At 35.8% G+C, this 13590-nt stretch overlaps 1 protein-coding gene across 8 annotated transcripts in view; it reads left to right on the top strand.

Annotated features, from left to right (window-relative positions):
- The window catches only part of PTPN13 (protein tyrosine phosphatase non-receptor type 13), a 210411-nt gene that overhangs the window by 31314 nt on the left and 165507 nt on the right, over window positions 1–13590 (top strand). For all 8 annotated transcript variants that reach the window (XM_017545145.2, XM_017545146.2, XM_017545144.2 and 5 more), the window contains exon 2: window positions 12955–13074. In XM_017545145.2, the coding sequence (XP_017400634.1) occupies window positions 12960–13074 (115 nt within the window). In that variant the 5' untranslated portion in view covers window positions 12955–12959. The remainder of the gene's footprint in view (window positions 1–12954; window positions 13075–13590) is intronic.

Genomic DNA, 13590 nt, shown 5'->3' with positions numbered 1-13590 from the left:
CCACTATTTACAGTTTTTATTTATCCCACTTAGCGTAAATATTCATAGGTTTACTGCAGAAATGTTGATGTGTTAGATTACTAACTGTTGGCCCAGACCTTTGCTGGGGATATTTCAGAATATACAGTATAAGCACTGCATGACTTTTTTTTTTTTTTTTTTTTTTTTTTTTTAAATAACACAGTTGGTCCAGAGTTTCTCATTAGTAGTTGGGAACCCATGTATAAATAAGAGTATGCATAAGAGATAAAGTGAAGCTAACATATTTTTCTTTTCCTTTTTTTTTTTCAGTCATTTTCTTCTTTTCCTCTTCCTTTTCCTCCCTCTCTCCTCCTCATCCTCCTTCCTAACAGTAGCAGTAACCCAATAATCAATATCAAATGTTTGGACTTATGTCCTTAGTAGAGTTTTAAATGACTTTAATAAGATCTGTAGTTCATTGTTTATAATAGCATCCATAACAGACAGAACTTTAAATAAACATTATTCTTTCCTAAAACTTCTCTACTTTGTGTCTCCAAAAGGTCATTTATCATTGAAACCCCTTCATTTGATCATTTTATTTTCTTCCTTCTGAATTCTACATTGAGTAATTACCACAAAAATTAGTAAAATTCTATTAAATTTATCTTCACACTGATAGAGTATGGAGAATAAGGCCATTGCCCTTATTTTATGCTCTATGAATCAGTATGAACATAAATTATAAATTTTGCTTTTTATCATTTACTGTAGCTTAGATTTTTCTGCTAATTTAACAAAGGCTAATTCTTAAAAAAATGTATGATAGTTTTGATAAACGTAATTATAGGATATAAGCTTATGTAGCCATCTTTGGTAATAACTAAGTACATAAAGCCCTTTCTAATGTGGGTTAATGAAGGTGAGTAAAACCTTACCTATGTGCTGTGAATTTATTCCATTTGTTTCTCATAATGGGACTCTAGGACTTAAAATGAAAAAGAAAAAAAATTGAACTTAAAAAATATAACCAATAATGAAGCATTTACTGTTTTAGATTAAAAGGGATACACAGTGTATGGACCTTGTTTGGATCATCATTTCAACAAATACAATTTAAAAGCCAAACCTATTCTTAGATAATCAGGGCTCTCTAGAAGAGGTGGGTTTCGTGCAAAGTCACTTAGTCTCCTTTTCTTGTTAGTCTTCATCTCTCTGTCTTTGGATGTCTCTTCTGTCTGCGTGTACTACTTTAGTACATTGATCATGAAATTTCAGGGCTTTAAAATACAATCTATATGCTGACTATATCTAAATGTTTATGTCCACCCCATATATTCAATTATCTACTTAGCATCTTCACTTGAATGTCTAATCAGCATTGCAAACATAACATACAAAATCAAACTCTGAAACTTTCCCTTCAAACTAACTCCTGTCACAGTCTTCTCTGTCATAGTTAATGGTAACTCCCTCCTGTCAATTTCTTAGGGCAAAGAGCATCAATATCAGCAAATACTTTTGGCCCTTCCTTGAAGATATTTCCAGAATCTGATCACTTCCCAGCTGTCCCACAGCTACCAGTTTGGGAGCTCAATGTCTCAATGTTTGTAGGTCGAGAACTAAGGAAATTGATGGTGTAACTCATTCAGAGGCTGAAAACTTCTGGTCCTGGGGGTCTGCTGGTATAAGTCATGAAGTCTAAAGACGGGCAGGTCTGTAGTTCTGATGTCCAAGGCAGTGGAAGAAAAGTTTGTTCCAGCTCTCAGAGAGAGACCTGGTCACCTTTTGTGTGTGTCCTATCCAGGCCCCCAACTAATTGGATGGAGGCTACCAACATTGAGGAAAGATTTTTTCCACCCAGTCCACTCAGATTCACATACTAATCTCTGGAAACCCCCTCACAGACACACCCAAAATAATGCTTTACCAGGTTTATAGGTATTCCTTAATCCAGTCAAGCTGATACCTAAAATTAAATCCAGAAGTATACCTTTTGTCACCTTGGCACTCATGTACATCTCCTCAAACCATAATTCATTTCCAAATAAAGATTATAACAAGACAATAGTTTTGCCTCACATGATGCAACTATCCTGTGATTGTGATTTTCAGAATTTTAGACTTTAGGGATTTTGATCTTTTGAGATTTTAACATTTGGAATTATGACTTTCAGGATTGTGTCTTTTGGGAATGTGATCCAGATGCTTTACTTTCTGCCCAGAATGTTCTTTGCTATATATATGCACATCTCACTCTCTCACCTCCTTTAGATCTTTCCTCAAATGACAAATTCTCAGTGAGGCCTTCCTTGATTGTTTTATTTTAAATGTCTGTTCTCTGACTTTCCTGATATTCCCTAGATATCCTTCTTGAGTTATTTTCTTCCATCACATGTATTACCATACGATATTCTAGTTATTGTACTTATTTATTCATTGTCTGTCTTCTCCATATGACCCGTTATTTTCATCTGGTTTATTCACTGCTGTATCCTCAGTGCTTAAAAGTGTCTGGCTCATAGTAAATACTCAATAAATATTTGTTAATTGATTGAATAAAAACCTAGCACCTATCAATGCCTAGCACCTATCAATGCCTAGCACATAATAGTTGTAATAAATATTTAAATAAATGAAGGAATTAATAATCTAGTTGGTTGATTATCCCATTCTCTTCCAATCTATTTGACTCTTCTGGTTTTATTTTATTTTTTATACTGCCTAGACCCTGTGATCCTTCCCCACAGTAACTCCTGCCACAACTCTCGAATCTCTTGCTGCAGTATCCTCCAAGAAAACCTTTGGCTTCTCTGTTCTTATTTGTTGGTTGCTAAATGCAACCAGGAAAAAGCTGAGGTTCTGATCTCTGCCTCGAGGGATAGCCAAAAAGAGACTACCCAGGGACTGGTACTTTCATTATAAGATGATATTTAATGCTATAGTACCTGAGCTCTGCAGCTCCAGTAGTCCCTTTGCTTTGTTTTGTTTTCTAGTTTTGTAGACTTGAAAGGGCACCACTCAAAATAGCCCTTTGTTGAATAGTTCATTTGCTAAAATCAAGGATGAGCATAGTAAGGAAGTATTCAACTAGCTGATCTCTGAGTAATTAGGAAAGACTGGCATTGATTGCTTCTCTTAGAATTGATTAACACCATAGGAGTTATTGGAATTGAGGGTTAAAGCTTTATCCAAAAGTTGGGGACAGTGACATGCCTATAGTTGCAGCTACTTGAGAGGATTGCTTAAGGCCAAGAGTTTGAGGATGCAATGTGCAATGATCGTGCCTGTGAATAGCCACTGTACTCCAATCTGGTTAACATAGTGAGAACCTGACTCTAAAAAGCAACAAAAAATCTTTATCCAAAGATGCAATGATTCTTTAACATTATTGTGTGTGGCACTTACCTGGGGAGCTACAGATTCCTGAATACACACTGAAAGAAAGCCATTCTTTGAGGGTATATATCAGAAAATGGGCAAGCGTATGAAGCATGTCATGAGGACTGCCTCACTAAGCCAGTGAATGAGGCCATGAGACAAGAAGTCCTCCACCTAACTTATTTCCATCTCTACATATGCTTCTTTCCCTTGACTTTAGCAGACCAGATGAAGTATTATTGGAAAGGTAATAATCACTCTTTAATCTTTGTCACTCTACCTGTTGCTTACCTACCTCCTCCTATACCTGGAGACTTTCATGGTCTGACTGGTATTTACCACTTAGCGTCATCTCTTGTCTGCTCTTTCCCTTCTCTGGATAATCTGCAGTATTTGAACACCTCCTACTGTTTCTTGTCTCTCTCTTAATATAGGTTATTTCCTCTACCTGGAAGCCCTTAACTATAACCTCCTATGTATACCTCCTCCCTCATCCCAACCTCAGAATTGTTTCTAAAATCTTTCTTTCTGGTCTAATTAAATTCCCTTTTTTGAATCCCATGGACCTTTGAACCATTATGACATTTAATATGATATATATTATAATCATTTATCCTCTCACCTATTAGATGTTTTTAGTTGTGTGTGTATATATGTGTTTAATGTCTGGTACCACACCTATTCAATTTGTTATCCCAGACTCATGGTCCTGAAGCCTAAAGGCTTGTTAGTAGAATTCAGTCCTTGTGATTTTAAGACCTTTTTCTTTCTGGTTGTTGGCTGGGATCCACTTTTGGCTCCTAGAGGCCACCCTTTGGTCCTTGCCATGTCCCCTACTGCATAGGCAGTTTGCAACATGAAAGGAATCTTGAGGGCAATCTCAGAATGCTGCTTACCACACTAATTTAGTTTTTACAGTATAAAGGACAAATATGAATTTTACTTGATCTTTTGTGTTTTATCCATATTTGTTTCCTTTGGTTGCTGTCCATTAGACACATTGCTTTAGGATACTGCTGATCTCCCTAAGATATGTAGGCTTGAAGTCTGCATATTGCTTTAGGATACTGCTGATCTCCCTAAGATGTGTAGACTTGAAGTCTGCATATTGCTTTAGGATACTGCTGATCTCCCTAAGATATGTAGGCTTGAAGTCTGCATATTGCTTTAGGATACTGCTGATCTCCCTAAGATATGTAGACTTGAAGTCTGCATATTGCTTTGGGATACTGCTGATCTCCCTAAGATATGTAGACTTCAAGTCTTAGGGAGATCAGCAGTATCCTAAAGCAATGATCTTAACACAAGTCTGTGAGTAGGGAGGAAAGTTGATGTAGAAAAACAATACTCAACATCAAAATTCTGCCATTACATTGTTTTCTGTTGGTACCTTCCAGTTGGTGAAGAGAAAGAACAAATGTGAAATTAGAGATTTTCTCCCTGGTTTTACTTTTCTCCTAAGTTTAAATGATGCAGAGAGGGACTGAAGAATTCCAGAGTTTTTCTTCTTCTTTGAAGCTGTCCTATCAAAGCAGGGAATAGGCATACATGATTTCTATCTAGATTTCTATTTAGATAAATAGTTGACATGAACCAGAGGCCCAGAAAGGCAGTTTAGACTTGTGTTTATTTTAGTTTATCTTCTTTCACAAGGAAAGCATAATGGAAAAGTTAACAAATACTAAACATTTCTTCAAGCACAACAAAAATACTTAGATACGCGCTGTTTCCACCTTGTGGCAACATCCAATTAAAACTTCACTGAGCTTTATCCCTTTCTCTTCTTAAAATCCCAATTCTTTCTTAGTTTTTTCTAACTATATTAGGCAATAATATGTCTTTCTCTACTACCTGATCTATAACTACTCCTAATGGAAAGAAATATTAATGTATTTTTTATTAGGGAGATGAGCCCTTAGTCTACAGCTCTAATAGTGCTTTTATTAGGGAGAGTGCAAAGATATTGGAACCCTTTGCATTGTTGGTGGGGATGTAAAACAGTACAGCTACTATGAAAAACAATATTCCTGAATAAATTAAAAATAGAATTACTATATGATTTAGCAATTTCACTTTTGGGTTTACAGTTGACCCTTAAGTTTGGGGGGAGTCAGAAGTTATATGTGGATTTTCAACTGTGCAGAGGGTCAGTTATCCTAACCCATGCATTATTCAAGGGTCAACTGTATATCCAAAAGAATTCAAAGCAGGATCTCAAAGAGATATTTACATACCCATGTTCATCACAGCATTATTTATAATAGCCAAGAACTAGAAACAACCCAAATATTCTAAACAGATGAATGGATACAGAGAATGTGGTACATACATATACAGTGAAATAGTTTGAAGCCTTAAAAAAGAAGGAAAGCCTGTCACGTGCTACAACGTGGATGAATCTTGAAGACATTATGCGAAGCAAAATAAGTTAGTCACAAAAGGATAAATACTAAATGATTCCACTCATATGAAATATCTAAAATAGTCAATATCATAGAAACAGAAAGGACAAAGTTAGTTACCAAGGGCATAAGGAGGAGGGAGGGGAAATTGGTGTTTAACAGGTGTAGAGTTTCAGTTTTACAATGTAAAGTTCCAGAGGTCCGTTCAATAATGATGTGAATATATTTAACACTACTGAACTATACACTTAAAAATGGTTAAAATAGTAAATTTAACATTAAGTAATTTTTACCACAATAAAAAATATAGGAAAAGTTAACTTTTAAAAAACAAATGTACCATTTATTATTATTTCTTAAAAAGCAAGTGTTATTTGAGGTTGTGGCTTAGTTTCTTCTGATGAAAAAATCCAGGCAGGTTCATGGAACAAAGAAAAGGATTGATTTTTCAGCTTTGGTTGAGTTTAGGTTTTTTTTCTTCTCTTCTTAACAGTTTTATTGAGGCATGTTTGACATATAATAAACTGTACATATTTAAAGCATATAATTTGTTGAGTTTTGACATATGCATGCACCTATGAGATCATCATCACAATCAAAATAATGGACATATTTATCTTCTCCAAGCATTTCCACATTTCCTTGTGCCCCTTTTTAATCTTTCCCACATGCCTCTCCATAGGGCAGTATTATCTTTAGGCAACCACTGACCTGCTTTCTATAACTGTAAATTAGTTTGAATTTTTATAATTTTGTGTAAATGTAATCATACGACATGTACGCTTGTTTCTGTCTTGCTTTCTTCATTTAGCATAATTATTTCAGATTATGTTGTCAAATGTATCAGTAATAATTTTTATTGATGATTAGTATTCCTTTGTGAGGATACACTAAGATTTTTTATCCATTAACCTGTTGATAGACATTTGCGTGTTTCCAGTTTTTAGCAATTACAAATAAAACTGCTATGAGTATTTGTGTACAGGTCTTTGTATGGACATATGCTTTAATTTCTTTTGGGTAAGAAGCTTGGAATGGAATGGCTAGGTCATATGTTAACTGCATATTTAGCTTTTTAAGAAACTATATTAATAGTTTTCCAAAGCATAGTATTTTATATTCCCACTAGCAAGGTATGAGACTTCCAGTTTCTCTACATCTTTGTCAATACTTAGTATGCTTTGTCGACACGTTGTGGTTAATCTTTTTAATTTTAGACATCCTCATAGCTATGTAGCCATATCTCATTGTTTTATTTCCAGAATGACTAATGATGTTGAGAATTGTTTCATGTGCCCATTTGCCAGCCATATATCTTCTCTGAGGTCCATTCAAATCTAAAAAACTGGATTGTTTTATTATTATATATTCTGGATATAAATCTTTTATCGGTTATGTGATTTGCAGTATTTTTTCTTAGTTTGTGATTCATTTTTTAACGGTTCTTTTCATATAGCAAAGGTTTTTAATTTTGATGAATTCCAGTTTATCAATTTTTTTTCTATTCTGGGTCATGCATTTGTTGTCATATCTACAAAAACATTGCCTAACTAAAATCACCATTATTTTCTCCTAATTTTTAATGCCCTTCAAGGTCTTATTGTGCACAGAAAAGCTTATTGTAAATTATTTTAAAATGAATATTCTTATTACATTAAAAATTCTAAAAACCTAGGTTTTAAGATTTTTTTTTTTTTTTGACAGGGTCTTGCTCTGTTGCCCAGGCTGGAGTGGAGTGGTGCCACTATAGCTCACTGCAGTCTCCACCTCCCAGGCTCAAGCAAGCCTCCCATCACAACCTCCCAAGTAGCTGGGACTATAGGCATGCACCACCACATTCAGCTAATTTTTTAAAAAATTATTATTGCTTGAAGAGATGAGGTCTTGCTGTATTGCCTAGGCTGGTCTTGAACTCCTAGGCTCAAGTGGTCCTCCCACCTTGGCTTCCCAAAATGCTGGGATTACAGGCATAAACCACTGCACCTGGCTATAGTCCTTAAGCTTTTAAGGTCACTTTAATTATTTTGTTGTATTTATACATGCAGAAAATTGTAAGAGACCCTTTGATTGAGTGTATAATCCAATTTTCAAATCTAGTCAATTCACATTCCATAAACACTTTAAACTGCATTCATACAATTAAAAGCAACTTTTTAAGTTTTTCATGTATCTGACTGACAAAAAAATCTTCCCAACCACCCAAATAAGTCTTCTGATGAATGAAGACTTATATAGTAAGACTTACATATAGCAAACCTTTAAAGGTCTCTTATGATATTCCAGTGGCATTTTGTTTGTTTTAAAATACAAGGCTCAACTATTTTTCTCATTACACTATTTTGGAATCACCAGGCTAATCTGTTATTCTAACTGATCTATTTCTCTTAGCTAAGATACTATATCTGTGCAGATTCTTTAATTTTTAAAAATACTAATATATGGGCTCACGTCTCAAACTTTTCTATACTTAATTCTGAATCTTCCTGGATGAAAAGATGCTTATAATTTTGGGGTTGCCTTCTCAACTCACTGTGGTCTCTTAATGACCAATGATGTCCTTAGCCAGGATGTTGAGTGAATCCATGCTCAAAACTATTGGCATACACAGAGCTTCTATTTTATAGCTGCTTTGTTCTTGAAACAGTGTGTTCCAGAAGCCCCATTTCTTTAGATTCCAGTTAAACATTCCTAATTAATCTGTCTCCAGACAGGTTATTTTATCACTTGATTGGATTTAGTTAATCTGTTTACTTTTTCATTCTGTTCTCAATCACTCGTATGTGCTTCCTGTGAGTGCCACAATCCTTCAGGATTAAAATGACATCTGTTAGAATCCCTTTGTGGCTTTGTTTCTGTGGGCAGTTTTAAGGTCAGCCAGTAATACCTTTGTTAACCAAAAACATAATAATGGTTCTGGCTATGTGATAGAATTAATCTTTCTTATTTGAAATTTTTCCCAAAAACTTCCTAGTTATCATGTAGCACATAACTTTCAAGGGAATAAAAGTAAATAATATGGTTATGTTTATTGTAAATCATACCTTTGTGATAGTAAAATAATGCCTGTCATATAGCAGTATTCCAATCTTACCTAGTACTGTGTCTAAAGGAAACAAGTGAAGCAATAAGCTTTAAAAATTTTTTGTAACTAATTCTTCCTCATCTGTTGGTTGACCTCAAACTTTTTTCCCTCCACTTTCTTTTTTCTTTTTTGCATTCCTCTTCAGCTTCTGCATTTCCTTCATTCCCTTGTTATCTTTGGAGCTAATTATCTGAGGTTCTAAATAACAGTAAATAAACATATCTAAGAGAGAAAGATGGTACTAGTAGGCAATTTATGAACTGATAGCTTTGTTGTTCGTTTTATAGAAAGCTGCTTTAATACTACATTAAATTCTGACATTGGGTGATCAGAGTAAGGCAGTTTTTAAAAAATCTTTAAGTTCTTATCTAGCAAAGCTGATAAGAACTTTAATTTAAAAATATTAAATCTATTCTGATAGCTTGATGCTAACTTTGAAAAACAAATGTTTTGGAATGCTAAGAAGTTCTAACCAGAAATGTTCAGAAAGATCCTATATTGACTATACAAAAAAAAAGTTTAAATAAAAATTAACAGGGGACTGATATAATTCATACCTGATTCAATCAAGCAACAGAGGTATAATTAGTAATCTTTGTAGCTGGAAAAAATAATTGCTGAAAAATGTGTAAGAGGTTACTTTTAACCTTTACATTTTTTATTTATAGGGAATAATTATATTTTAAAACCCAATTTTTTTAAAAAAAAAAGTAAGTAAAAACAGTATCTTAAGATTTAAAACCCAGCCTGTCTCTTGCGCTCTCTATATATACACATGTGTGTGTGTGTGTGTGTATGTATATATAAAGCCAACATATTGGTTTTACAATGGGATACATAAGATATCATCATAAGCAAGTTATTTTGTTTCCCTCCCTCCCTCCTTTCCTCCCTCCCTCCCTCCCTCCCTTTCTTCTTTCACCAGAGGAAGTTCTGCCTCTATATAGAAACCCAGGTCCATAATTCCCTCCATGCCCTTTGGTAATAATAATGACTACAGTCACTTAAGTTTAAAACACAATGTCAACTCCCTAATTAAAAGTGCCTAGTCAGTATATTAATCAACATTTCAATGTCTATTCTGAGCTAAAACTTTTCCCTTCCCTGGGTAAGATTATCTATAGATGGAAGACAGTGTGATTAGCTTCTCTTTTTGTTGCTTATCTCCTCACCCACTGGCAAGTTGCTGCTGTGTCTGACCCCATCAGGATCTAAACTAGGGGAAGAAAGAGAGAAAGCAAGGCAAACAGTTTTTGTTGTTGTTGTGTCCTGTCATAAAATTGCTTTACTGTTTTTGAACTTGATATGTTTAAGGCAGGCCCTTTTTCTTGTGTGTACTTTTGTGGGTTCTTCACAAACCTTCACTGGAACTACGCTACCTGTAACACTCCAGAAATTCTTTCCTCCAACCAGCCAGCCTAACCCTTCTAGCCCTCAGCCTTGTTTTCATTCGGGACATTCCACAGTAGAAATAATTCTAATTCTAATTCTAATCCTTCTTCTTTCTCTTCCTCCTCCTCTTTCCCTTTCCTCCTTTTCCCCTCCTCCCCCTGCTCCTCCTCCCTTCTTCCTTTCACTTGGTGGTGCTCTGGTTACTTCAGGTGGAACTCAGGGTAGAATTTTTTAAAGAGCTTTTTGAGATATACTTCATGTACAATGAAACCTACCCTATAGAAAAATTCTTTTTAATTTTTTAGAAACAATCTTACTCTGTCAATCAGGCTGGAGTACAGAAGCAGGATCATAGCTCACTGTAACCTCAGATGTCTGGGATCAAGTGAGCCTCCCTTTTCAACCTCCTCAATAAGTAGGACTACAGCAGGCACCACCATACCTGGCTAATTTTATTTTTTGTAGAGACAAGTGTCTCCCTGTGTTGTCCAGGCTGGTCTTGAACTTTGGGCCTGAAACAATCCTCCTGCCTCAGCCTCCCAGATTGCTGGGATTACAGGCATAAGCCACTATGCCCAGCCTTCACCCTTATAAAGTGTTATCTTTAGTGATTTTTAGAATTTTTGTGCAACCATTGCCACTATCTAAATTTTATGACATTTTAATCCTCTAGTAGGATTTTTTATAGCTCCAGACTGGCCCTCTGTGTGGCCTTGCTTCCTGGCCTCTCTCCTACCCTGGGCAATGGAAGTACAGCTGGCTCCGGAGACATCATGCTTCCTCACTCTTATGTGCCCTCTCCTATCTACCTCTTGTTGCTGCCTCAGAGTGATAGGCAACACCTTTAGATTCCTAAAATGTGTATTAGGCACTGTCTGCTATGCCCCCCACTAACTCCAGAGAGCATATATCAAGGACTCGCAGGGGTCCCACTGAAGCTTCTTTCACTTGCTTAAGGTGAAAGGCAGGCACCTTTCTGCATCCCTCCCACTTTGGAGGAGACATGAAAATCAGCACACAACTCTCTTCAAAGAAATTCTTGTGCAATCTTCTCTCTACTCTTTATACCCTGAGTATAGGCTTTAGAGCTATGTAACTGGTTCTCAGACATATTACTTTGAAAACTTGCTACAGGGTAGTCTTTCTCACAAGTCATGTTGGTTTCTGATTGCTAATAGTATCTGATGCCTATGTTGAAACTTCCAATTTATTAATATTTGTCATGTAGAAGATAATAGCTCATAGATCTTTAGAAAGAAATGAAGCTTCTACTTTGTTCTCTTGAATAAATATGCTATTATATAACAAAGTCCATGAGAACCTAGAGACTTTGGTGGGGGCAGGGAATCTAAATAAATAATAACACTTCTTGTACAACCTAAGCAAAAACACTTTTGGCTTTTTTAAAGCAGTATCTTATATTTTCCTTTTTAACTATCACATTGTGCATATAAGTAGACACCCTGGAGGCAGACTTTGAGCATAAAATGTTTTAGTAAACATTTTTAAAAGAAAGTGAAAGGACAATACTGACCTCATTTATAGTTAGAATTGCTTTTTTCAGTCAGGCTTAAGTATCATCAATGTAAATCAAAAGAAAATAGTAGCTTGTCTTGTTGAGTAAACAAAGTCAACTTTTATCTAAAACAGATGTTTTTATAGGACAACTTTTAAACTCCTTATTTAGCTTCTTTTCTAAATCTGCTTCTCCCTTCCAATAGAGATATACTATATACATTATGCTTAAATTGGTTTTGTCTGGGTAGAAATCTTATAAATCACTCTAAAGAACAATTTTCAAGCTGTTTCAATTTAGGAAAATTTATATAGAAGGATTTTCACTTGTTACATTTTCCTCTCCCAACATTAAAAAAAAAAAAAAAAAAAAAAAAAAGGTTTATTAAGCCCCATAGAAAATCTTAAGTTTTATCAATATATCATTGACTTAATTGAACGCCGTTAGAGAAATTGACCTGACAAAAATTTGACCACAGACACTTTTCTGATCTTTTATGAATTCACCTTCTGTAGAGTCATATTTCAAAGCATGTTCACAAGCATAACCACTTCCCTTGTCATAGCTACCCTAAAATGACATTTTTTTTTGTTACTGTCATTCCTGTGTTACAATAGGGAAATGGAGGTGTAAAGGTAAAATGACTTTCCCAGGGAAAATTGTGAGTTGCCAACAAAGCTGGGTCTGGAAATACTTAATTGCATTGAGTGCAAATTTTCAGTTATAGTATATGTATTGGAGATAATAGAAATCAACTGAAGAATGGAAGAAATGTGTTCCATCTTATTCCCAACTTCTCCTACCATGGCTGTAGGGTCTCCTCTCTATTCCTCTCTAGTTTTATATCTGAGATGGTTAGAATGAAGCCTATACCTGAAATCTGAAAGGCCTTCAGTTCAGTCTGACTGCTTTGGTTTGATCTGTATTTTGGTACCTCCTAGTACCCTGGGGTCTCTGCCTTCTTCCATGAAGTGGTCACCACCTCCATTCTCCAGTTCTGTCTCTAAGGTTGACTGTGTTGGGCTAGGGAAAGTGGTTGTTTTGAGGGTTTTTCCCTCCAATTCCTTTACCTTCTATGAGTTGAATTTAGATTGGTAGCCATATTGAGAAATTAGGTAGACAGGGGGCTCATAGTCTATCATCATTGATGTAGAGCTTTTACTACTGCAAGTACAGTTAAGTTGCTGATGCATAGACCATCTATTATTTTTGTTTCCCAGGTAATATGCACGTGTCACTAGCTGAGGCCCTGGAGGTTCGGGGTGGACCACTTCAGGAGGAAGAAATATGGGCTGTATTAAATCAAAGTGCTGAAAGTCTCCAAGAATTATTCAGAAAAGGTAAGCTGCTGCTGCTGCTGCTGCTGCTGCTGCTGTTGTTTCGGTATTGGGTAGCTAAAAAAAACAGATACAGGATCAGAGATCAGATATTTGTTTCAATATTCTTGTGCCTTTGGCAGAGTATGATAGAAATACTTTCCTTATCTCTTTTAGGGCTGAAAAAGCTCAGATATTATCTACATTCATTTGAACTTCTTCTGTGTGCCCAATATTGCACCAGGCAGCAAAAGTGTAATGGTGGTGATTGAAACCAAAACATTTCCTGTCAGTTTAGAGCTCACAGTTCAGTATGGAAAATAGCTATTAATAAAATATTTGGGCTGAGCGCAGTGGCTAACACCTGTAGTCCCAGCACTTTGGGAGGCTGAGGTTGGGGGAATCACCTGAGGTCAGGAGTTTGAGACTAGCTTGGCCAACATGGTGAAGCCCCATCTCTACTAAAAATACAAAAATTATCCAGGCATAGTGGCAGGCACCTGTAATCCCAGCTACTCGGGAGGCTGAGGCAGGAGAATC

Source organism: Cebus imitator, unplaced genomic scaffold (genome assembly GCF_001604975.1).
Source record: "Cebus imitator isolate Cc_AM_T3 unplaced genomic scaffold, Cebus_imitator-1.0 Scaffold177, whole genome shotgun sequence".
Classification (NCBI taxonomy): Eukaryota; Metazoa; Chordata; class Mammalia; order Primates; family Cebidae; genus Cebus; species Cebus imitator.
Note: the sequence above shows the minus strand (reverse complement) of the source record. Positions and strands in the feature narration are given on the sequence as shown.